The 26012-nt window shown below is 45.9% G+C and overlaps 2 protein-coding genes across 5 annotated transcripts in view; one reads left to right on the forward strand and one right to left on the reverse strand.

Annotated features, from left to right (window-relative positions):
• The window catches only part of SKP2 (S-phase kinase associated protein 2), a 34287-nt gene extending 11707 nt beyond the window's left edge, over positions 1 to 22580 (reverse strand). Inside the window, exons 1-7 of the mRNA XM_032337601.1 lie at positions 22392 to 22580; positions 21638 to 21909; positions 10771 to 10882; positions 8227 to 8370; positions 5939 to 6073; positions 4173 to 4271; positions 2921 to 3051 (exon numbers count right to left, since the gene is read on the reverse strand). Of these exons, the coding sequence (XP_032193492.1) occupies positions 2921 to 3051; positions 4173 to 4271; positions 5939 to 6073; positions 8227 to 8370; positions 10771 to 10882; positions 21638 to 21909; positions 22392 to 22435 (937 nt within the window). The 5' untranslated portion in view covers positions 22436 to 22580. The remainder of the gene's footprint in view (positions 1 to 2920; positions 3052 to 4172; positions 4272 to 5938; positions 6074 to 8226; positions 8371 to 10770; positions 10883 to 21637; positions 21910 to 22391) is intronic.
• A 143-nt stretch (positions 22581 to 22723) lies between these two features.
• LMBRD2 (LMBR1 domain containing 2) overlaps positions 22724 to 26012 on the forward strand; it is a 47374-nt gene continuing 44085 nt past the window's right edge. Inside the window, exon 1 of one of the 4 annotated variants that reach the window (XM_032337597.1) lies at positions 22724 to 23110. The gene's annotated coding sequence lies outside the window, so the exon portion shown is untranslated. Of the gene's footprint in view, positions 23111 to 23546; positions 23642 to 26012 lie in introns of those variants that run through there. The other 3 variants (XM_032337598.1, XM_032337600.1, XM_032337599.1) reach the window with 3 other exon arrangements.

A 26012-nucleotide genomic window follows, 5' to 3' on the forward strand; every position in this document is an offset into this window, starting at 1 on the left:
GCGCCAGTGTAGGAGCTAAAAGGACATTCATACCATCTTCTAAATGGTGAAGTACTGGGTGCCACTGTTAAAAGGAAATCTCCGATTCCCACTGTGTAACTAAGAACACACACACTTCAACTTCAACTCCAGATCTTTGTCCTTGCCCTGAATGTGTCCAGCAAGCAGGATTTTATTACCTATTATTCTGGCCAGAGCTTGGTAAATAGGCTCTCTCTCCTTTTCTGGAGGAACAAAGAGAAGAGTTTTAGGCCCAACGTGGCTAGATTAACAGCAGCTTGCCTACGGCAGAGTTTCTCAACCTTGCACCAAGACCCTTCTTTCATTCAATTAAAGAAACGGGAAATTCAGATACGGGAAGGAAATGTCAGTGAGGCACTGCCTTTTCTTGGCGCCGGGATGAACAGGAAAGACCTGGTGGTGGGAGTCAATGTGAAGAGGCTGCTCGCTGGTGGGAGCTTAACATCCTTGGAAGGTCATTTGGCAAGAACGACCCAAGCTTAAGAACAGATCCTAATCCTAACTCACTTAGAAGAATCCACCCTTAGAAAGGCACTCCAAGATTTGTCTCTGTCCGTGACAAGGTTGTTAAAAAAGGAAAAAACTGGAAAGACTCTAAAAGTCCATTATAAGGAGATCAAGTGAAGAAATTATTATTCAATTGGTACAACTCATTCCATATCTACTTGACGGATTACCACACAGCCACCGAAAATGATGGGGTGCAGCAACTAAAATGGGATTATCTGGGGGGGAAAGCATACTGCAAAGTATTTCATGCACTACGTCCCACTTTGATAAATATGCAGGAAAAAGACCAGCAAGAGGTTACTGAGATTATGGATGATTTTCCCCATATTTTATGTCTTTTTGAGAATGACTATATAGGACTGACATCAGATTCCAAACAGTGTTTAAGGGGGAAAAAAATGTAGAACACAATTGCTATGTGTAGGGGAGAGCGGGAAGACAGACACACTGCTGCTCTCACAGCTGTCTGAAGAAAATGTTCCCCTGTCTGCAGTTGCAGGCATCCGGACTGGAGCCCAGCAAAGGCCTCAAGTCCCCAGCTATGCCCAAGAACCCAGGTCCTCTTTGCGATACCCTGATACACTGAACTTGGCAGACGGGCATCTTGTCCTAGTGAAGCAGTTTACAAATACTACTTACATTCTAGGAAGACACACTCTGCAATTGTTTGATTCAAATCTTTTAGAGTATCACAAAAACCATAAAAACAAAGCACTTTCATGAGCCAACACCGAGTCCTGAAGACACAGCTGAGGTGTGCTGCTAGCTCGGCGAGGCTCTGCATGGCCCACGGCCTGGGATCGTGAGGGGAAGCCATTCAAACAAGCTGTGCAACTGGCCATCAGGGAAATACAGATCCAAACCACAGTGAGATACCACACACTGGTCAGAATGGCTAAAATTAATAAGTCAGGACATGACAGATGCTGGCGAGGATGCAGAGAAACGGGAACCCCCTACACTGTTGGTGGGAATGCAAGCTGGTGCAGCCACTCTGGAAAACAGCATGGAGGTTCCTCAGAAAGGTGGAAATAGAGCTATGCTACGACCCAGCAATTGCACTACTGGGTATTTACCCCAAAGATACAAATGTAGTGATCCAAAGGGGGCACGTGCACCCAAATGTTTATAGCAGCAATGTCCATAATAGCCAAACTGTGGAAAGAACCTAGATGTCCATCAACAAATGAATGGATAAAGAAGATGTGGTGTATATATATAATGCAATACTATGCAGCCATCAAAAGAAATGAAATCTTGCCATTTGCAATGACATACATGGAACTAGAGGGCATTATGCTAAGTGAAGTAAGTCAATCAGAGAAAGACAATTTATCATATGATCTCCCTGATATGAGGAACCTGAGAAACAAGACAGAGGATCATATGGGAGGGGAGAAAAAACGAAACAAGGCGAAACCAGAGAGGGAGTCAAACCATAAGAGACTCTTAATCTCAGGAAACAAACTGAGGGTTGCTGGAGGGGAGGTGGGTGGGAGGGCTGGGGGGGGCGGGGTGAGGGATGTTGGGGAGGGTAGGTACGTGCTACGGTGCGTGCTGTGAAGTGTGTAAGACTGATGCAGCACAGACCTGTACCCCTGAAGCAAATAACATATTATATGTTAATAAAAAAAAAAAATCTATCCCATTTGCAAACATGTATCTCTGATCAGGATTCTGTCAATATTAGACAATTAAAGCATAACTGAACATGGAGGCTTATATAGACGGCTAACGATCGATCACACATTACCCCTCACTTCAAATGTCCGTGTTCAACTAAACCACCTCATCATCGTCTTAGATTGAATTAAAAAGAGTTTTAAACATGAACTCACAGAGTTTATAATAGGGCTTCAACCTTGGCACTACTGACATTTTGGATCAGATTATCTTTTGTGTTATTCTGCTGTCCTGGGCACTCTGCTTACCAGCATTCCTGGCTTCTGCCCACCAGCTTCCAGGAACACCCCCGCGGCTGTGGCCCTAAGAACCGTCTCCAGATCTCCCTAAATGTCCCCTTGCAGGCAAAATGGCACTGGTTGAGAACCACCGAATACTGATCAAACACGACATTCATTTATTTCCTGCTGTAGGTCTTACCCACTCATCTAGCAGATTAAAAGAAGTGCTGCTTAGAAATAAATTGTTTTCAAGTAGAAAGGTTTGGAGACTCTGGATTCCGATCTCGATGCCGCCCCACCAGCTATTTGCCTTTACCCACGCTTTCAGATCAGCCGCCACCACACCTGAAAAACGCGACTAAGAATAGGAGCGCTGGATTCAAGGAGCCAAACGATGCAGGGCAGCACTTAGAGGCGCTCTCCAAGAAATCCAACCTACTGTCGCCCTTGTTGCCGGGCAGGGTCCAGGGCCCGGAGGGGCTTACCTGATCTCTGCAGATTCTTCCGATAGCCGCTGAGATTGAGCTGGGTGATGGTCTCAGACACATGCGCAACAGCCACCTGCACGTGCTTTTCGGTGAAGTCGTAACACCAGGACAGGTTCAGCTCATCCAATCTGCACAGAAGAGAAATACGGAAAGCATGAAACTGGGACCCAGGAATGAGCTCTAGGAAAGCCCTTGACTCAGAGCTGCAGAGAAAACACGAAGCCACAGATTCCTAACCGTTTCACGCAGAGAACCTCTGCTTCTCTAGACAGCTGCCTCTGCTCACCTGAGACTGCCTTCTCCCCTCCTGCAACGCTCCCCTGCCCTGATGTGCCCCAGCGGAACAGAGCCCAAACCTTAGTGAGTGCTGCCCCCTTCTGGAAATGGAGGGAACACTCTCTGCTGCTCCTGAGGGCTCCCACAGGTTACAGGACCAAGTGGAGCAGCTCCAGCCTCGTTTTCTTTCTCAGCAAACAGCCAGGCTGAATCAACCACTCCAGAGGCTTTAAAAAGTTGATGGGTTTTACCGGGGATTCCCAATAAAGAGACAGACATTGCAAAAGCCCACTTCATCTTATCTGGCTTGTGCTGACTGAGCCAATGAATTCAAAGACAATATCCACCAATTAAGCCAGACACCCCATTCCTGACACTGCAGAACGAATGGAGGGTTATACATTTCTCTCCCATGGTAACACTCTTATCCTAAGGCAATCTACTTTCAGCAGTCCATTAAAGAGACACACATACAATGCCAGAGAGGAAAGATCAAGGGCTATTAAAAAGCACACACACTAAGTATTCTGTGAGCCACATCCTCCTCTCACTTAGAAATGGCTGTCACTGTACCTTTCTTTATATACTGACATTATTACACGATATAAAGATGTTTTTAATGGAGTCACCCAAATCTATGATATCCGCTAAGTTAGGTCTACAGATATTATAGGAAAAAAGCCTGACTGTACAGTCAGGTATAAAGAGATTAATTTTGATAAACACATTACCAAATTTTTCTTACTTTCAAGTGAAGAAATAGGCGGGGATTACTACACAAGTAGCCTCTGTCAACCTGACTGATTTGGCTCCTCAGGTTGAACAGGAAGTTTAGAGGGTAAAGGATATTACGTATCACCAAGAGGTCAGAGTTCGGAATAGCTCAAGAAATAGATCCAATGCCTTGCTCACGGGAGGGATACTCGTATATTTGCAAAAACAGTTGTATAACCAAGTCTCCAATCTTTTCTACCTGGAACAGCTGCTCAGCAAGGTCTTCAGGGCAGATTCGGAGAATCCAGAACACCCAGAAAGATTCAGTCGCACTAAATTCGAGTTTTGTGCAAGATTACTGGGAAAAAAAGGCAAATGTCAGAGGAATACCAGTAAAACACTGCTACTCAATTAATAAGCATTTTGAGGAAAGCAGGTTAGAGAAGTCAGCAGCTAAGCACATAGGCCTTACAGCCAGAAGTGAGTTTCAGTTCACGTCTCACTCTGTAGGAAAGCAAGCAGGATGCTTTGCCTCAGTTTACTCATCTGTGGAATGGCAGAATCAGTACCTTCTTAGTAGTGTCAAGATTAAGTTATAGAATATGATAAGGGACTCAGCACAATGCCTGGCACAAAGGAACCACACAAGAAACACCAAACAGGGGCGCCTCAGTGGCTCATTGGGTTAAGCCTCTGCCTCCGGCTCAGGTCGTGATCCCAGGGTCCTAGGATCAAGCCCCACATGAGGCTCTCGGCTCAGCAGGGAGCCTGCTTCCTCCTCTCTCTCTCTCTCTGCCTGCCTCTCTGCCTACTTGTGATCTCTATCTGTCAAATAAACAAAGTCTAACCCAAAAAAACCCCAAACACCAAGCAATGTAGGTTTTAAATAGAAAAAAGAGTGCTTGAATATCATCTCTATTTTATCCATAATTAGCATTAGCTTGTAGCCACACTACTACGTGTTGAGTCTCCAGGTTCTTCCAAGTAAACATCTCTCAGATTTGCCTTCTCTACACTCCCAAAAGCCTGTGTTAGTGGAACTCCATGATTAAGAGCGAGGGTTCTGGAATCATACTCTACAGCCAAATTCAAATCTTGGTTCTGCCACCTACAAACTATGTGAGCTCAGACAAGTTACTCAGCCTCTCCGTGCCTCAGTTTCTGTATTTGTAAAAAGGGGGACAACAATCAGAACTTACGTCAGGGGTGACCTTTGAAGAACCGAGTATCTGGCACTTTGTGTTCAAGAAACTTATTCTAACGCTACTACTGCTATTTTTTTTACATCAGGTTTCATTATTTCTCACCTGAATGAACACAACAGCATCTCGATAGTCTAGTTTTTTCCACAGCTGGTTAGCCCTCCCAGGTGCCCAGCAGATTCTTTATCTAAACTTCCACTCCGCACGTTCCCTCCATTCTCAGGACCACTCTCCTTGGCACGCTCCCTTTGCCCCGGAGCCCAGACTTCCTACAGCATGACAGGGGCCCGTTCCGAGCTGCTTCCCCCCTCCCTGGGTCTCCTCACTGCACCCCGTGCTCCGCAAGTTCCCGCCTGCCATCCCGGTTAGAACCACACAGGCAGCTTTACCTCGTGGGCTCCTTTACCTCATCACCCGGTGATCTCCACCCTGAATGCCTTCCATCCTCAGCTGAGGAGTCACTCCCTCTAAGGCGGCTGCCCTCCCTCATTTTAACTAGGTCTCTCCGGGGTGATGCCTCGTGTTCACCACCGCATGTAACAAACACACTGCACTGTAATTATCCGTCTCTCCCACGAATGAGGCAGGGACCTTGCCTTCACTCATCGTCCCTGTATGTCTGGAACCTGGCATAAGGCCCGGCATATAGTTAGCATGTGAACTTGGGTGGCCTGGATGAGTCCTGCAGAAGCCGGGGCACCCCATGGCTCTTTTCTGAGTCCATCTGGACATGGACAGAAGGGCACCCAGATCATATTCAGAAAACGAAGTTAACACACAGCAAAACAACTGCCTTTGTCACGTGTTCCTGATGGCCACTCACTTGACGATGGGATCTGACAGCTGTAGGCCTTCCAGGCTTAGGTTCTGCAACTTGGAGCACTGGGACAGAATGCCATGGAGGGTAGACACGTCAATTACAGAGTTGGACAGATCCATGTGCTGCACACGGAAAGGGCTGGGCACAGAGGAGGGAAAAGAGAGGCTCTGTTAAAGGGGCTTACACACATACCTCCAAATCAAATCCAACCCCATCTCCTCCCAGGATGAGCGGCCAATCACAAACACAACCCCCAAATACACATTTAAGTAGTACAGTTTCAGGCTTTTTTTTTTTTTTTTTAAAGATTTTATTTATTTATTTGACAGACAGAGATCACAAGTAGGTAGAGAGGCAGGCGGGGTGGGCGGGGGGGAGCAGGCTCCCCACTGAGCACAGAGCCCAATGCGGGGCTCAATCCAGGATCCTGAGATCATGACCCGAGCCAAAGGCAGAGGCCCTAACCCACCGAGCCACCCAGGTGCCCCACAGTTTCAGTCTTAAAATAAACTGCTACTAGGGACGCCTGGGTGGCTCAGTTGGTTAAGCGGCTGCCTTCGGCTCAGGTCATGATCCCAGCGTTCTGGGATCGAGTCCCACATCGGGCTCCTTGCTCGGCAGGGAGCCTGCTTCTCCCTCTGCCTCTAGCCTGCCACTCTATCTGCCTGTGCTTGCGCTCTGTATCTCTCTCTCTAACAAATAAATAAAATCTTAAAAAAAAAAAAAAATAAAAATAAAAATAAAAATAAACTGCTACTAGATAACTTCTCCCCTCATTCATTTTAAAATTCAGGAGGATTTCAGGGGGCACCTGGGTGGCTCAGTTAATTAAGAATTTGCTTTCGGCTCAGCTCATGTTCCCAGAGTCCCGGAATCGAGCCCCCCATTGGGCTCTCTCCTCAGCGGGGAGTCTGCTTCTCCCTCTCCCTCCACTTTCCCCCTGCTTTATCACATGTGCGCGCACTCAAATAAATAAAGTCTTTAAAAAAATTAATTAAATTCGGGGCGCCTGGGTGGCTCAGTGGGTTAAGGCCTCTGCCTTCAGCTCAGGTCGTGGTCTCAGGGTCCTGGGATCGGGTCCGCATCGGGTTCCCCGCTGAGCGGGGAGCCTGTTTCCCCCTCTCTCTCTCTGCCTACCTCTCTGCCTACTTGTGATCTCTGCCTGTCAAATAAATAAATAAAATCTTAAAAAAAAATTAATTAAATTCAGGAGGATTTCTGCCAAGTCAAGATGGTGCTGCTTATACAGTCCCACTTAGGAAGTTAATTCGTGGGCATCATGAGAAGGAGCTGAATGCGGGTGACAAAGTTATGCCTATGAATCCTGTAGGCAAAGATGAGTGAGTAAATTACTAAAACAAAAAAGACAATGGAAGAGCCAGCTATAAGGGGCTAACACTGAGGTACCTGGAGGAAATGCAGGGATGGAGGTTTCGAGGTAACTGGGCCTAGGCGTTTGTTTGAAAGAGAGGGCTGAACTGGGGAAGAGGACCTGGAAGTTCCAGCACTACGGTAGGTCTATAAGACAGAGTGTCCGAGGCCAGTGTGTGGATCAAGAGAAGGCAGCCAGGGACCAGAGACAGAGCCCAGAGTGGCCAAGGAAAGTGCACACGTGAAGGAGACCCAGAAGGAAGAGCCACGGGACAAGGGTAACCAGCAGCAGAAAAGGCTGCTGCCATATAACCCTGGAGGGAAGAGGAAAAGTACCAGAGTTGGGATGTAGGTTTTGTCCCTAAGTCTGCTGTTCTTCGCTTATTTTTCTGTTCAGTATCTAGTTATTCCACTCCATGGCTCTAAATCATACCGCTGAACCATCAGTAAGAGAAATCGTTCTTCAAAATCCTCCACAAAATGAACAAAAAGAGGGCATTCTTGCTCAGGTTGCACATTTGTCCACCGTAAGATCAGATGCCCAGAGCTTCATAATCTGAGAAGACGCCTCGTACTCTGTCAGAAACGGGCAGTGTGGGAAGAGCGAGGCTGCCTTGCATGTGCGAGTGAGTGCGCTGCACGGCTCCTGCCTCACGGGGCCCACGGGGCCCATCCTCCAAAAACCCCAACTGAGGGAAGCAAAATGTGCCTCCTGGACCCCCCGCAAGAGCCCAAGAGCAGAAACAGCATCACTGAAAGCTGTGCCGTGTTTCAACACAAAGACGCACAGCAAAATTCTATTAGCCTTCCACTGCACAGGCTTGTCACAGGCCGTAAGTTACAGGAAAGAAACAAAGTTTCGATCCGTTTCCACTTTAAGATTTACAAACAGCCTTTTCTGGGGGCTTTCCTTTTTTTACCTGAAATGTTCCACCAATGGTTGATCCATAAATGATCGTGGGCAGCGGAAGGCAACCACTCCTCGAGACAGCAACCGACCGATCACATCCGGGTGCAGGTTTCTACCTGTGAGGTCTAAAGTCTGCCACAGAGACTCATCAAACCTGGAAAAGAGAGGGGGGGGGGCTTAATAAGCTGAGGGCACTGGATACCGGAAGGCCCCACCACTCTGCAACAAGGAGGCTCTGGCCACTGAATCACCCTGGAGCAGATTCTGAAGGAAGCTTCGGTTTGGGGCTGACTATATTAACTAGCTATGGTATTTTTTCAGACACAAATGAGTATTTCTTGCTTGTATCATGGATAAGCTTCTGTCTTCATTTGCACACACATACACAAACACACACACATACTGAGACAGAGACACACATACATACATATATCTCCGTATGTTTTTCCTTCAGATGGTTCAATGCTATTATAGCCATGTAATGAATGATCTGGAACCACAGAATAAAATGTTAATGTTTGATACAATTTAGTAACTTAAAAAATGATTGCTCCAATCACTTAATTGATTACTGAATAGGTAGGTAGGTTCAAAATGGCCTCAACGATCCCACTTGGTGTTTTTGTAAAGCATACATGAGTTACCACAATTACCCTAAGTAACACGGAAATAGAACTAAAAGGAAGAAAGTTAGCCCCACAGCTGATTTTTGCAGATGGGCTTGAACTGAGCAGGTTCACTTATATGCAGATTTTTTTCAGTACTGTAAATGTATTTTTTCTTCCTTATGATTTTCTTAATAACATTTTCTTTTCTCTAGCATCCTTTATTGTTAGAATAAGAATATACAAAACATGTAACTTACAAGATAGGTGTTGATGGACTATTCATGCCATGGGTAAGGCTTCTGGTGAACACCAGTCTATTAGTAGTAAGTGTTTGGGGAGTTAAAAGTCACAGGGATTTTTTGAGTGGGCAGGAGGGTCAGTGCCCCTAACCTCCATGTTGCTTAAGGGTCAACTACACTTGATTAAGAGATATCAAATATCTACGAGGAATAAGGAACCCTACAAAGGCACTTGGGTGTTTTACAATACCCTTTAAGCTTAAAAAAAAAAAGCGTATGTGTGCACAGAAATATATGTATATGTATGAACTAATGTGAGAGGAAAAACATTACTTAGAGTTTGGATAGTTTTTCTAAAGCAAAAATGAAGTACTAAAATGTACAGAACAGTACAATAAGGGAGCTTTAACAGCCACAGATTAATTCAACTTAGCAAGAAAAAAAAAAAAGAAAACATGAGCTCAAGCACAGGAGGGAACATTTTAAATGCCTACTAGAATTGTATTTTTTAATACTGCTTGAAATAGGCAGACCACTGGCTGGAACTGAAATAGTTCTGCGTGATGAAATTGTCAAGGCATCATGTGACCTCTATGATTAAGAAGGCAGTGCTTCCTAGATGCCACCTGTTACTCATATGACAACTGAGGTGAGGATTTATAGACTCTGCATGAAGAGCACACCTGGAAGAACAAGAAAATCACTATGGGGTCACCTGGGGAGGGATCAGCGTGTCAGTGCAACTCCACCACCACGCGCTCCAGCATTCCGGGTACGCACACCCTTCCGCCCCCCCAGGGTCTTCTAAGCAAGGAGCCCACCGCTGGAAATGCCTGTAATGTCTTATTGCCTGCAGAGCCCTGAATGGAGGGTAAGGGGCTCTTGCCATCTCACACTGAGAGCCACAGATACGTGGAGGGAGATGAAACACAGACGGCCTTCAAGTGCCCAGGATGGCTAGTGGTTGGTTGGCTGGAGAGGACAAGTGGAATAAGTGGAAGAAGTTCCAACTGAAAAGCAAAGCCTCCCCCCACCCCGACCCTTCTAGCCTGTTACTGCTTCTAGCGCACTGAGACTTTCCACGTGCAGCTCACTGTGCAAACCTGAAGGTGTGCCCCCAAACCAACAAAGACATCCATGACCATCAGCGACCACATGCCCCACGCTTCCACGAGCCAGGCACTGCGCTGGCATCTTGGGATTTTACCCTCATCACTGCCCTGTCTGGAAGGTACTATGACCTCATTGTATATCCAGGGCGGGGGGGGGGGGGGGGCGGATTAAGGCTCAGAAGTGTCAAGTACGTCCCCCCCACAGAGTGTTGAGTGTCAGAAATGGGGGGTTCACACGGAGTCCTAATACTGCTCTCCCCGCTGCTCTCACTGCCCAGCCCCCTGTGTGGGGAGTGGCCAGGCCTTCCTGCAGCCCCCACTTCTAGTGCATCACCTGGTCCACAGTCAGGATCCAATAACACATGAATACCCAAAAAAGTTTTCTGAGGTGGGTAAGTTTATACCTCCAGGAGACTCCTCCCCTCCCTTTCACTGTGAAACAAAGACACTAATCATTAATAAAAATACAAAGATACCTAGTATTCTTTCTGCTACTACATTTTTCTTGGTTTTTAGTTTCACCAGGCCCTAATGAATAAATAAATAACCCTCCCCTTTCCCCACACATATACTGGGAGGGCTGAAAAATACTTACGCTAGGTGATACCACCTCTTACAAACACTGGAGACCTTTAGGAGTTCAGGGAGGCACAAACAGGAGAAGATTCCTAAGAGCAGCTCATCAGGAAGTGAGTCCCATGAAACACCTTTAAGGGAGGAAAAAAAAGGTGTTTTCTCATCACCATTCTTTTACCCAATCAAGTTTACTGAGTCCATGCTCATCAAGGATACACACAATACTGAACTTAAACACAAGAATATCCTTACACACCAGGATACACACAAATACTGAACTTAAAAGGGGAATTTAACACAAATCGAATTACTCATTCCACAATTGTTTTTGTCACTCGTGGACTCTGTACCCAGCGGTAAGCGCCACACTTTCTCCACAAAGGAGAAAAGACAAAACCAAGAATACTTTTCATACTGTTTTTGCCTTCAGCACCTGTTGGCCAACTTTAGGCCAGGACTGCATTAAGGGTGGCACAGACCAAGTCCCCGCCCCCTCAGAGAGTGCAGAGCGATGTCTAAGACATGATGCCTCTGGTCGCTAAGAAATGCCTTGTTTCTCTCAGAAATGGATTTGTGGTGGATTTACTGAGTAGTGATCTTATCTAAAAGGCAAATGAAGTCTCCTCCTTCTTTCAGATTTACAGAAAGCATTTAGAAGTCAATTCGCCTACAAGTGCAATATCCAAATGGTGGTCTCATGTACCTCTCTGCTTCCTATGGGGCCAGGAAGCACTTGAGGTGCTGGGGAGAGGGGAGGAAATCAGATAGACAAACCACTTTTAGCTTCATGGAGCTTACATTCTAGTGGGAAGAAATAATCACACATAAAAAAAATAAGTAAATTGAATCATATGTAAAGACTGGATTTGTGCTATGCAGAAAAATGAAGCAGGGTAAAGGACAGCATAGAAGGTACGGGACCAGTGTTCAAAAATCTCAACAAATTTCAGCCAAGGAAGGCCTGATGGAGACCAGGATCACTGAGCAAAGGATTGAACAAAGCGAGGGAGTTAGCCCTGTGAGTACCCAGGGTATGTTCTAGATACAGGGAACAGCATGTCTGCTTTGAGGAACAGCAGGAAAAGCAGGGAGGGGGCAGTGATAGAGGATAAGGTAGAGAAGTGAGAGGGGCCAGGTCATCCAGAACTTTCTACGCCATGATGAGGGCTCTGGCTGTGACTCTGAACGTCAGGAGGAACAACTAGAGGGTTCTGAGCATAGAAAGTTCTAAAAGGATTGCTCGGGTTCTGTGTTCGTTCAAACAAACAAACAAACAAACAAACAAACAAAAAAACCGGAAGGAAAAAAGTTAGATACTTTAAGTTTTGTCTTATAAAAACAATTTTTAAACAGAACTCCTACATATGAACATACAGAATAACAAGATCAGGACAAAAGGACAATGGTCAAGAAGAGAATGAGTAGGCACTGAAGCAGCTGAGTGCTGAGGTTAGTTCAGTAACTGGCCTCCCCCGTCTCCCTCTGCCCCCAATGGCTCTTGTACACTGAGCCTATCCTCTTCCCTCTGTGATGGTTCACTCTGTGTGTCAACTTGACTGGGTCAAGAGGTATCCAGCGGTTTAGTTCCACACTATTCTGGGTGTTTCTGTGAGGTGTTCCTGCATGAGATGAACATGAGTCCATCCACTAAGAAATGCAGATTCCCTTCCCCAATGCGCACAGGGCTCATCCAGTCCAAGGCTGTTAAGAACAACTGACGAAGGGAGAGCAGGTTTCGTCTTGGCCTTTGAGCCAGGACATGGCTCTCCTCCTGCCCTCAGAGCTGGACTGGAATTTAACCATCTCCTCTCCTGGTTCCTAGGACTTTGGACCACAGACCTTGGGGCTTTCCAGCTTCCATCACTGCATGACCAATCCCTTATAGTAAATCTCCCTATGTCTCCTACTCATTCAGCATTGCTGCAGAACCCTGATGACTAACACACCGGCCCTCCCCATCTAAAAGGTGTCAGTATTTACTGCACCAGCACAGTGGGCCACTCTGCGGAGGACTTGATGGAGAAAAGCCTTGAGGAGGATGATGCACCTGCTGCCTCCAGGTGGGATCCTTGGTTAATCTTTCTAAAACTATCAGGACCTTCCCTCAATTAGAACCTTTCAGTGGTGCCCCCCATGTATGTAGCCTGAAGTCCAAACTGCTGGGTGTGAAATTCAAAGCCTTACGTCAAGGCCCCACTCATTCGTCTCGGTTCATTATGTAGATATGTGCTCCAGGCATTTGGACCTATTTGTAATTCTCAGAATGAGTCATTCCATGCCACAGCTCCATAGCCCTGTGTACACGGTGCCTGCCCCCGATGGCTACTGATTTAAAATCAAGTTGCTATTAAAACCCCAATGCCTATGGAAGGCTTCCTGTGACATCACCAAGAACAAGTCACTTTGTTTCTTAACCACAATTTTATTATGTACTTACTCATCTGTTTAGCTTCTGCCCCTGCTGGGCTGTGAGTTCTGGAGAGCAAAAAAATGACTTAAAAAAAAAATCTTTTTATTTTCAGGAACTAGAGCAATGTCTGATACATCTGTCCATGCACAGATTTACTGAACAAAGAGGCATAAGGGATGGCCAGCTCAGGGTTCAAGACACAAACAAGAAATTTCAGTGAAGTATCACAATGGGCTCAGTGGGGTTCCTGGTGCAGTGCTGTGCAGTGTGTGGTGGTAGAGCAGTGATCAGGGAAGCCTTCCTGGAGGAAGTGGCCTCTACTGAAAAATGAGGAGATATGCAGTTGCTCATAAATGTCCTCCCTCTCTGGAGGACAAAATGAATCACTATAGCCCTGCAACCAGGGGTAAATAGAAGAAGGCAGCCTATCCCTACTGACCCTGGATCACAACCTGGGGAAGTAGCTGGAGAGGACCCGGAATCTCCTCAGTGTGGCAGCAATCCTCCATCATCACCACACAAGGTTCCTCCAAGCTCAGCATGGACAGAGGACAGAGGGTCTCAAACAGGGCTCCTGCTTTGCCTCCCAAATTGGGAAAAAGTTGACACACAGCATTTTAAGTTTTCCTCCCATTAACTCTTAACTCCCCGACCTCTGCTCCCTCTTGCCCCTGTAGATCAGATTCTAACAGGTGATTTGGCAAGAGATGACACACTTAGATATTTCGAATCTAGTATGTTAGACTCACAATGACCCCTCAGCCCTTCGGGGCACCAGGTGCTCGGCATCCCCATTTTTTTTTTTTTTTTTAAGATTTTATTTATTTATTTGACAGACGGAGATCACAAGTAGGCAGAGAGGCAGGCAGAGAGAGAGAGAGGAGGAAGCAGGCTTTCTGTGGAGCAGACAGCCTGATGTGGGGCTCGATCCCAGGACACTGGGATTCTGACCTGAGCCGAAGGCCAGAGGCTTTAACCCACTGAGCCACACAGGCGCCCCACGGCATCCCCATTTTTGAGAACCATGGGAACGCACCTCTGGTGCCCAAGTCTATGAAGCCTGGGCAAATTAATCAATCTCTCAGGCTTAGTTTCCTCATCGGCAGGAATGGGAATAAAGGGATTTATTTTGCAAAGCAGTTCCCTATGAGGATTAAATAATGTAAGGGAAGAGATCAAGCAGCGGAGTCACACTTCTTTTCTCCGTCTTGACTCTCTCTCCTCTCACTGTTAAATCTGTGCACTTGCCTTCCATGAGGACCTTTTCTTTTCAATGCTGCTTAGAATTTTCAGGTGCTTGGAAACACACGAGGTTTTACTTGGACAAGAGCTACATGGTACGATTTACCAAGAGCCCCAAACAGTGCTCTACCGAAGTTTGGGATCCCCAGAAGCAGATCTGGGGGACCTGAGTTCAAGTAGTTTATTTGGCAAGTAATTCCAGGAAGCACTGGGAAGTGAAGAGATATGGGAGGGAAGGAAGCCAATGTAGGGTATGTTAAAAAGCAGGATATCACCATGGCCAAGTGGAGTTCAAGTCCGCTGGGGACTCCAAGAGACCCTCCAGCTCCTGCCCCAGAGCTGTCCCAGCTGAGGGCATGGGTGCTGCAGTATTAATCCACCAACGGCAGTCAGTCACTGGATTGGGGGTGGTTCAGGGACCAGGAAGGCAAATTAACCTCCCAGAGGTCTGCCAAGGGAGGGAGGCGTCAAGCAGGCACATCTGCATGCAGAAGACAGCCCTTGGCATATAAAGGCATATAAAGGTGTGGAGCTCCAAATGGGGTGCACGCGTCCACTAAAGACGGTGGGAAAGGAAATTAGGGAGGCTTGTGGTGAAGGGGAGGGCGGGAGAAATAAATTAATGAACTTAGTGCTTATTTTATTGGGAACACATAAGAAATCAAAACAGCTGGAACAATATGAGCTAAGTAATGAAAATGCTAGAAGGAAAACTAGCCCCAGCAACGAAGGCAGAGGTTTGCAGAGGACACCAAAGCCAGTCACCGAAGCCACACCAGTAATAACACAAGAACTCCTACTCATTCATCCTCTGGAGCTCAGCTTAAATGTCACCCCCTCAGAGGAGCACTCCCAGGGCTCCATTGCAGCCCTCCCAACCACCCCCCCCCCCAAATCCAGACCGGCATTCCCAGCACACAGCGCTATACCCAGCCCACAGGCATCCAGTAAATCTTTGCCCCATAAATATGGCTGTGAATGCGCTGATTTTGTATTTGTGAGACTGGTCAACCTTTGCTAACCAAATCATGACCACACACCTGGTGTCTAGGGGAGGGCCTGGCAATAAATGTCAGAAAGTACTCAGGTGACACTTCACAAAGGAATGACTGACCCCCCAAAGGATGCCAGCTTTATTATAGAGATGGGCAAGACCACTGCTGCCTATTAAGACCAGTTAGTCTCCTCATCTGTGAAATGATAAGGCCGGCCTACGGCTCCACTCTACTAGCATTCCTGGGTGCCTAATCAATGCACCAGAGCTTGGAGCTGGTTGTGAGCCACGGATCCTTGCCCAACAGCCCTGCCTGGAGACAAACTACTCAACAAACACAAAACCTAACACTTCAAAACTGCCATTTACTTGAAAACCCTAAAAATGTCTCAAGCATCTATTCCAGCACACGGACTTAAACACAGCAACCCTGGGCACTCGGTAGGGCCTTTTTACCCAGGAGGAAACTGGTCTCAGCAGAGCGGAATCACCTCACCCAGGTGAGCTCAACTACCAGGTGGCAGAGCCAGGAGGCAAAGAGCCCGGAGGCCTTTTGAGCAGGTCAAAAGGCCACGCCCCGAGGTGCAGGTGCAGACAGAGGAGGTGGATGTCAGAAGGTTGGCCATGGGTGTGGGGGGAGGGTGGGGAACAGGACGGGGACTGTATCTGCAAAGGAACAACAAAGCACTGTTGGTGTCCAGGGATGGAGGCTGGAGACCAAAACCCAGCACACAAACGTAAGGTCCCCATATCAGTACAGGAGTTGTCTTTGAGATGGGGGGAGGGGCTTCAAAAGAAGATGCCACTGTGACAAGAGGACAAGGTCACACAACCAGTAAGTGTCAGGCTGGGGATTCAACCCCACGTCTGACTCCAAATGATGCCCTTTCAACCACAGGAGGCTCAAATATTCTACGTCCCCCCCTATCCTGAGTTCTTCATGTTTTCTACAATGTTAGGGAAGGTTAGGAATCACACCTGACTTGCTATGGAAAATGAACTCAACCAGGGTGAGGGAGGGAGGGAGGGCTGGCCGGAAGAGGGCATCAAACAAAGATCAAGAGCTAGCAAGTGGGCTTCCCAAGGGGAGGAACAATGGCCGAGAAAATGCACAGCCTCAGAGGGCAGCCAAGTGCCCAGGGCTCCCTCAGTTTGACCACAGGCCACTGACTGCTGGGCTCCTGGCTGGAGGGCTGAAGTCTGAGAATGGCTGCTGTCCAAGCAGATGGAGCAAAAGTCTGTTCTCCACCCCCAGTGGCTGGGATCCAGGCTTGTGATATGCTTAATCTAATTTTACTCGCCATATTGAATTCTCAAAACATCAACCATCTGCTTCCTGGATGCCTGACTACTCTGCTGTCTGGTCTGTTTGCCCGCACGGATGGAAAAGTCCAGAGCAGGGCTTACTTCCGCTCGCCTCTTTTAAACCCCCCAGGGCTGCACACCAGCCCCATGCAGTAAAGGAAAAAATTATTCAAGCTCAAGTATTCAACTACGTGAAGGCAGTTAAACCTACTTCAGAGCCACGAACGGGGCGAAAACTGGCCGGATTAAGCAAACTGCTGGTCATCATCCTTAGCCACCATCATTTCCACTTCTCCCTCACGTGCAAACCAGCTGTCCACGTCTGTAACCTTACTGCTGCCCATGCCTCAAATCCTCTGGGGAGAGCGGCTTAGGGAAGAATTTTCTATGCATGAGATCTTCGCAGTCTAGGTTACTCATCTTACTTGGCTTATTTATTTCTTGGAATATCACCTACACTCAGATTCAAGTTAAAATTCCAAATCTTAATCATAAATAAAACGTTGACTCTTGAAAACTGCTCCTCTCCTTAAACATGGATAAACAAACTATACTTGCAGAAAAAGCAGGCACTTGTGTTCACACTTACCTTTTTTTTTTTTAATTTTTTTTTTTTTTTTATGTTTAAACACTTAAACACTTAATGTTTGCTTGTGCTAGCTTGTTTGAAGTATTAACCTAGGCTTTCTTTCTGGGAAAACACAAATGTTCTGTCATGCTGGGATGAGTCTTCCTTCTTCTGCCCACAAATCATAAAAACACCAGACCATAAAAAATTGATATTTTTGGTTTTTGTTTTGTCTAAGTGGGCAGAACTTCAAAAAGCAAAACAAAAACAGGGTCCTCGATGACCCTTCCATCCAGTCCTCTATATCCGTAAGAGACTAGCTCAACCCTGAAATGTGCTGTGCGAACAGCGACGGAGAAACTATGGAAATTGTGACTTTAGAGAACAAGGTATAATATAAATGCTCTATATGGGATCTGAGAGCCAGGTCTTTGGTCTGTTATGGTCACTGCTGTATTCCTAACCTCTAGGAATGCTCAATAAATACTTGTTGAACGAACAAATGGAAGGAAGCTACAGGGCAAAGAAAAGATGCCTCCCAGGGCCCCATAAATATGGCTCTTACAGGACTGAGCTTTGGGAGCTGTGGGCTAAGATTCACTGGTGACTCATGAAATCAACTTAGTTTGAACAGCACTGTTCGGAAAGAATGGAATGGAACAGGATATTATCTTAGTAAGGGGAAATAAAGTTTTGTGAAATTTCTGTTTCTGGCACATGCCCAGGATTACAACGTAAAATACATTTATTACTGGTTGGAAGGAAAAAAAACTGGAGGAAAAATGTTTGCCTGGGGACATTAAAAAGCAGATTCTCAGGAACCAGGCATGATGACTTCTTGGATCAGAATCTCAGGAATTTTGCACTTTGAACAGTGTCTTCGGGGATATCAGCAGACACTAAACTTCAGAGTCTCCACTCTGAGAACCATTTCAGGGTCTGCAATGTCAAGCGGGTTAACAGCCATGAAAAAGCTAATCAACAAATTAGTTCACCAGTGTTTTCATGGCCCTCTTGTTGGTTGGCGGGGGAGGGGGAAGGGAGAAAAGGGACCAAGACAGCATTTAATGACTGCCAGTGATGTCCTCCCTGTGCCTCTGACTAACCTCATGACTGAGTCACCTACTGCCAATTCCTTCCATCCACTCACCCAGAGGGTCACACAGACCTGTCCTCGTATGGTTTGGCCACACAGTTTTTTATCTTCCCAAATAAAATGATGATGAGGATTTAGTCGCCAAATGTGTGTGAGTCTCGCATGGGGCCTGCAGGGAGACTGATGAGTGAAGAACCAGGAAAAACTCATAGCCCAGGGCCCCTGTCATCAGATCACTGCATAAAGCAGATGTGGCCTCTTCTACCCTAATCCTGGCAGAGCTCCTAGCCACCTGTCTTGACAACTGCAGACAACCCCCCCCTCCAAGCCGATCATGATCCAGATACACTGGAGGCCCACTGGGAGTCCTTTAGCCCAGCTGTCCCTCCTGCATGAGTGAATCTACCTCCCCACACCAATTAACCAAGCCATATTTTGGGTAATACCACACACGTATGACGTATGTAATTAGTTTCCCTCTCTGCCTCTCTCTTAGGTAGTAACAAACACAAAAACTTTATTTCTCTTTCCTCCTCTCACTTCAGACATGTATATTTAGGTCAATTTTAACAATCTAGACTTACTCATTGGACCATTTCCAGATCTTTCTTTCCCCAGAGCCTCCACATGTGCTAAGGAGGAGGAGGAGAAAGATGGTTCACATCTACTGGGAATGACCTTGGAAGCCCTTCTGCATCTGGGAAGCCGCACCTGGCTCAATTTGGCCAAAGGGATTTCTTTCCTCTGGCCTCCTAGAGCACTGACTATCTGAAAGCCTCATTGAATGCTACTGTTTTAGCTGCCATCTTTTGCTGTGAGCTTCTCTTAGTACGTATTGTCTTGTCTCCTCAGCTTTACTAGGAATTTTCTACAAACCAGCAACCATCCCTTCATCTTCTGTTGTGCCTGGATGAAAAAATGACTTTTATTTATACGTCTTTATCCGGGTATGACTGTGGAAGGACACACAGTAATCACGCTCAATGTCTAAAAGCCACGGGCACTGGGCAAATGAATCAAAACCTGCTCATCTAAGCAGAAAGTGTCTTTCACCACATTTAGTTGGTCAAGAACCAAACTGCCAGTGCTGCACTCGAGGCACTAAAAATAACATGAGCATTAAACTTTGAGGAAAAAAAAATTCTTACACTAACAAGGTCAGGTTAACAGGATTAAGGACAAAAGAAAAAGTGAAGTGGCTTCAAAATGAGTGTCAGAAATTTTGACCAGATTAACTGGGGTCACTTACCGTGTGTTACATGCACACAGCATGCTAAGAGCTCTATGTGCACTCTCTCACTTAATCTTCACACCAACATATGAAGTGGGTATTATTATTCCATTTTACAAAGAAACAAAGGTACAGGGAGCTTAAATAACTTCCCAAGGTTGGTAAACAGCAGAATTAGAATGTCAAGTCAGATCTGTCTGACTTCACAATTCCTTATTGTCTTTCTAATTAATTCGCCCCTTCCCGATGTAGATTTCCAGACCTTAATCTGTAGGTTCTCTTTCCCAATGAAAGTCAAAACCCCCAAACAACAGCTTTTTGTTTCTGTTTTTTTAAAGCAAAGCAACCAACCAACCCTTCTTCAAAGGTCAGATGGGAGAACTGAGGAATATACTTATTTACCGTGGCTCTGCACGACTTCATTTCTTTACTCTGTCTCTTCTCCCCTATCACCCACTCAGTTCCTGTCTAGGATTTAATCACCTTCTCTACAGACTACTTTAATAGCCTCCTAATTTTGTCAACTCTAATGTCAGAATTCATCCAGAATCTGAGCACAGTTATCACCACTTCCACACCTCTTAACAAATCTCTAAGCTTCTACGCTTGACCCCGCCTACAGTTTAATCCCAACACATCAGTGTGTCCTATCACAACTCTGTTCACCACCACCTCCAGCCCCATCTCCCACTACTCTCCCCTTTGCTCATTCCATATATGGCTTCCTTCTTAATTAATCAGACATGACATGCTTCTGCCCCAGGGTTTTTGCACGGACTTTGTCCTCTGCTTGGAGCCCTCTTCTCCTAGATATCTGCATGGCATATTCCTCACACTTCCTTTATGCTTTTGATTAAAAAGCTTGTGTCTAAGTGAGGCCTTCCCTCCATACCCTACTTAAGGTTGCAATCCATCTTCCCACCCCCAGAACTTCCAATCCCTCTTGGCTTATTCTGTACTTGATTTTGGCCACAGCATTTATCACATTCTAACATACTACAAACCACCTTTATTATGTTCCTTGCATCCTCTCCCTTGAACAGAAATTTCACGAGGGCAGGAATGTTTAGATTTTGTTTGCTGCCTTATCCCCAAGATCAAAAACAATGCCCCCACATAGCATGTGCTCAGCAAATATTTGCAGGACTGTTTTAGATGATTTACTGGCAAGAAAAGCTGATAACCCCAAGTCATTGCACTGTGTTTACCCTATCACTCTATGGCTTTTTGTACTTTTGGGGCTCTGTTCCACTCTGAGAGGCACTCATTGACCTGTTGGAGAAGGCTGGGGATGGGGAGCTATCAAAGAGGGAAATGATATGGTGAGTTCTACATGTCAGTCAGTCCACTCTACTCTGGGAGTTGGTCTGGGGAGGATAAGACTGGAATTATGAGTCCATTCCAGTATTCAGGCAAGAGATAATGAGAGTTTGAAAAACATCTAGGAGACGAGACGGAAAGATTTGATGACTGGTTGGATGCTGGAAGGGACTGATCCTTAGGTTTCTGGTTGGGTGACTAAACAGATAATGCTGGCAGTAATGTAGACAGAGCATACCAGAAAAATCCACTTGGGAGGCTCCTGGAGATATAAGTCTCTACACTAAGTTTAACACTCGCTTTAGCAGTCCTTTGAGAAATAACTAAAGCAATTATGGCAATAAACTCAGTCAAGGCTATACAGCAGCAGAATATAAACAACAACAACAACAAAGTCCTGCAAGATTACTGCTTATGTCCCCATTTATCAGTGGCACAGAGCTGGTCTTTGAACACGCAGATTCCCTTCAAAGGAAAGAGGCAGGAATGTCTTCTGGGTTAAAATTTCACATGGGTTAAAAGTCAACTGTACACCTGAAAATATAACCTACCAAGATTCCTTCAGATTTCAGTGACCAGTTGTCCCATTTCTTTGAAAAACGACTTCAGAAGTAGGCAATTTTAAAAGCGTGCCTTCCTAAAGATCGCTGAACAAAGATTACCAATAAAATACTTCAATACACCTCTTATGTGACCGACAGTTTTACCCTCATACCTCACCTGGAAAGCTGTCTCGATTTAGCTTAGGTCTGCGGACTATCACGAAGTCCTTTTCACTCCCCTTGCTTTTCAGCCGTTTTCGGGGAGGGCTCTGAGGGTGGGCCAGGTTGGAAAGCAGTTCCTGGGGGATATTCTCACTGTCCACCTCCTCCTTCTCCAGGGCCGAGACCCCCATGCCTGAGAGCAGTTCAGAAGTCTTGCTAGAATCCCATCCCCACGTGAAGCTGGTGGTAACGTTGCTACTCTGGTCGGGAATCTCCTGGAGGTGTTTCCTGGAAAAATGCACAACAGCCCCGGTTTCTTTCAAAAGCACACCCATAAGTAATTGAAAGGCCTAAATGAAACTGCAAATTATGCAATGAATGCAAGGAACTTTCACAGCGTCTCATGGAATCGCTTTTAAGTGCTGGCGGCGAGTTTCTAAGAAGGAAAGAGAAAATAACCGAAAATCAAAAAGGCTTTTGGATTTACGATCACGGGGAAGGCCTCAAGAATGTCTTAAAGTGGAGGGAACACACGAGCGGGAGGGCACAACGATGAAAACAGCAGCAGGAAAGCTCAACAAGGAAGGCAAATAAAACCGCACGCTGATCACCGCACTAAAGCACCCAGCCATCCACGCCTTCCCAAAGAAGGAGCTAAGCAACTATTCACGTTACAGCATTTGTAACAATATCAGCAAGCAGCAATGTTCGCGGCCTAAAAGAATTGAAACGGTTCACTCACTCGCCGCCCCCTTTTGCAATCGGGTTACCTGTGCATGGCGTCCACAGGTTCTGGAGTTTTAAATGCGTGCATTAACTGCAGAACTGCTAGCCTCCGGGATTCCCGCTTTGGCGCGCGGCGGCTCACGGCGTGCAGCTCCGACCCCCAGCAGCAAGACCCGCGAACTCTAGCAACGTTCCATCTTCGCCGCGCGCGCAGGGCTCTTCTACTCGCTCGGCTCCGCCGCAGCCGTCTGCGGCCTCGCTGCCTGCTGGGAACTGTAGTTTCGGCTCTGCCTAGGCCGGCAGGCTCTCCTCTACTTCCTTCCTCGCTACTTTCCCCGCCTTCGAGATACCCACAACCCCCCGCGGCTGCGAGGCTGGGCTACCCACAGGGGTAGGCGGGGAAGCGGAAGTGGGCGGTGCTCCGGCTGGCTGGGAAATGTCAGCCGCTTGACTGGGGACGGGTTTTCCTCATCCCCCCCGGAGCCTGCAGGCCTTTTAGTGATCGTCACCGCCGTGGCCTCGGACTGTAGGTCCCAGATCCTGGACGGTTGTGGCGAGCGCGGAGTTTCCCGGTCCTTCCAGACGCTGTCTGGCAAGATCGGACGGTCAGCCTGATGGCGAGAGCGTGAGGCACTTTGGGGTCTGGGGTCTGAGGCCGAGCGCAGGCGGAGATCGAGGAGACCTCGGATACCCCGAGCAGCCGCTACCGCGGGCCTACGTTCCCGGCCACTGGTAGGAGGCGGTAGCCGGGTCCGCCGGCCAGGTGAGAGGATGCGGGCCGCGGGCGTCACACTCGCTGTCCCCTCCGCCGGGAAGCTGCTTCCTCCATCGGGGAGAGAGTGACCCTTAGCCCTGGGTCCGTGCACAGGATTCCTTCCTCAACAGTAAAATAGGCACCGCGGCTTCGAGGCTTATCTTGAGAACACGCTTGGCGTGAGGGTCAAGCCAGATAACGCTTGTGGAAGCGTAGTGTAAAGTGAAGCGCAGTTCGAGCGAGAGGCGGGGGTTTGATTTTAGGCGAGCGGGAGAACACAGGGTTTCTGTGCGCGGAGGGAAAGCGGCGCATCCCCTCGCAGCCGTGACGAGCTTCACAAATGCCAGCACGGGAACAAATGAGGTGACCGTGTGTTTGCAGAAGCGCAGCGCTGCGGGCCACCGGCGAAGCCATTCGGTCACCTGCGTTCAACCGGCTACGTCTGGTTGCGTCGCCGTCTAAGAGCGAGCTGCTTTTTAGCCTGTCTCCTCCGGGAAGAGTTTGGAGGCGGTTAGAGGAGGGAGTGTGCCATGTTCTGAGGTAGGATGACCATGCGAAATCCATTGTGCACCCTGTACCATAACCGTGACCCCTGGAAAACAGTGGAAGAGAGGAGGGGAATAAATTCCAACCCTCATAAAAACGGAGAGGATTTATAAAGTTCAGAAGTAAGCAGACCCACGTCATCACAAAAATATTAAGAGTTATTACTTCAGTAGGCAGTACGACATGCCTTAAAAAAACAAACAAACAGTATGACATACCATTAAGAAATGATTTCGCTGTGTGCTGGAATTAAACCTCTCTTGCCGGGGTATGTGTTGGTTTCAGGCTCGGTGCTTAGCTTGAGAAGGGACCACTTCTTGATTAAGGTATTCACGAATCTTTAGGTTTTTTTTTTCTTGAAAATAAGTGAAATTGGTGTAAGGAAGGGATATGCTCACAAGTTCATTTAAACTAGGTAAAAATACTAGGCTGAATGTTCACAATTCATTAAACTGATATTATGGGAAATGCTGTTAAGTGCAGTATTCTGATTTTTTATATAAAGTTACCTTTATGTTACTTTGGCTAGGGAGAAAGCAGTTGCCTTCCTTTGAAATCTGCATCCTTTTCCTTAAAATTGCAACTGATCGGAGATCGTCATTGTATATTTTAAAAAGTTATAGTCTTAAAGTAAGACAGAATGTATACACTAATGGAGGAGAAAGAAACAAGGAAAAAAATATTTTAAATGCCATGATGACAATAAACAAAGTTTTGATATATAAAGTAGATCGTATAGATAGGAAAATCTAATGGGATGGTTTTAAACTTAAAGATGAGAAATATCCTGGTAGTAGGTTTCAGCAAGTAGTTTCCTAGGAACCAGGTAACATTTCTAGTTCTCAGAATACTTGAAATAGCTGAATTGATGGACAGGAAGCCCTCTATAGGACTTCAGAGAAAGCCTATCAACTTTGAAAATCAGTCTTCAAATTCTAGAATAGATATTTTACTAACAGTTTGCCCTGGTAACAAAAATACTTCAGCTTGCTGAAATAGGAATCCTTTTTTTTTTCCTGCATTATTCTAATCATGGCTGTTCTCTTTATATAGTAAATAAAAGTTTAAATTGGTACATGGGAGTCTGATTTAAGGAATTGTGTCTGTTGAAGAGATGAGATTACCAGCTACATAGATATTGCAGTCTGGTCTCTTCAAGAATTAAATTGTGTTTCCTACTGATACGGATTTTTTTTTTTCCTGGTTAATTTTATTTATTTAATCTTGCTCTCAAGAAGCAAGGTTAAGCATACCCACCTTCCATTTAGTGAGAGGTGTAACTTAAATTTCTGAAACTAGAATTACTAGATCAGTATCTAGGACAAATGAATTACGATTTTTTTTTAATCTCTGCAAATGACATTAGAGAAATTTTTAGTACTCTTTGGAAGCTTGAGGTAGAATACAGAGCAACTTTGTAAATTGGGAAAGTGTTTGTTGTAAAAGAGACAAAATGGTCAATATTACAAGGGCACAGGAGGGGCCAAAAAGGACTGGAAACTATATCTCACTGTAAGCTATGTGTATATTTTGCAGTATATTAGTGTTCTTTTTGAAAATCAAATACAACAAAAGAGATTATATTTAAATATAAGAGTGATGTGCTTTTCTCTTTAGTTCCATCAAAGCATGAAATAAATCTTATAGATTTCTTTATTTTTTATTTCTTTCTTTCTTTATTTTTACCTGTTAGTTAGCTTGGGGGAACAAAAGACCAACAACGATTATATAGCAAGAAGTTTCTACCTGCCAGTCAAATTTCAAAAGTATCTTTCCTACATTATTGTTAAGGTAGATCTTTATATCTCTGTAGTTTATTGCTATCTGTGATGGACAGATTGGAGCAAGAACAGAAGGGTACTTTCCCTATTCTAATTTGCTCTGTGTTTTCTTTTCTATCTTCCCCATGTAAATCAGAGTCATATATTACCTGTAAGTAATATAGCATTCTTACCTGGGAGGTAAAAAGACTTCACTAAATTCTGTATTAAACATGACTTTTCTAGCATTCTATCTTGATATGTCATTCTATCTTGATATGTCTATTGATATTCTAACTAATAGAATGTTTCTAATTTGTTCACTGTGAAAGCCAAACAGAAGAAATTTAAACAATTTAAATTGCATTAAGAAGGTATGTCTGGATTTGAAAAAAGACTGTAGTATCCCAGTAGTAGTTAGGATGAATAGGTTTGAATCCCAACTTTGCCACTCATCGGCCGTGTGGGAATGTGGACAAACTACTGGCTCCCTCTGTACCCTTTTCCCCTCTATTAAACAAGGATACTGATAGTCCTTTCTTACTGATTTGTGCGGTCTAATCTGATAAAGTATGTTAAGAGCTCGGGTAATGCTTGGCATCTAG

The sequence above is a fragment of the Mustela erminea genome, chromosome 3 (genome assembly GCF_009829155.1).
Source record: "Mustela erminea isolate mMusErm1 chromosome 3, mMusErm1.Pri, whole genome shotgun sequence".
In the NCBI taxonomy this organism is placed as follows: Eukaryota; Metazoa; Chordata; class Mammalia; order Carnivora; family Mustelidae; genus Mustela; species Mustela erminea.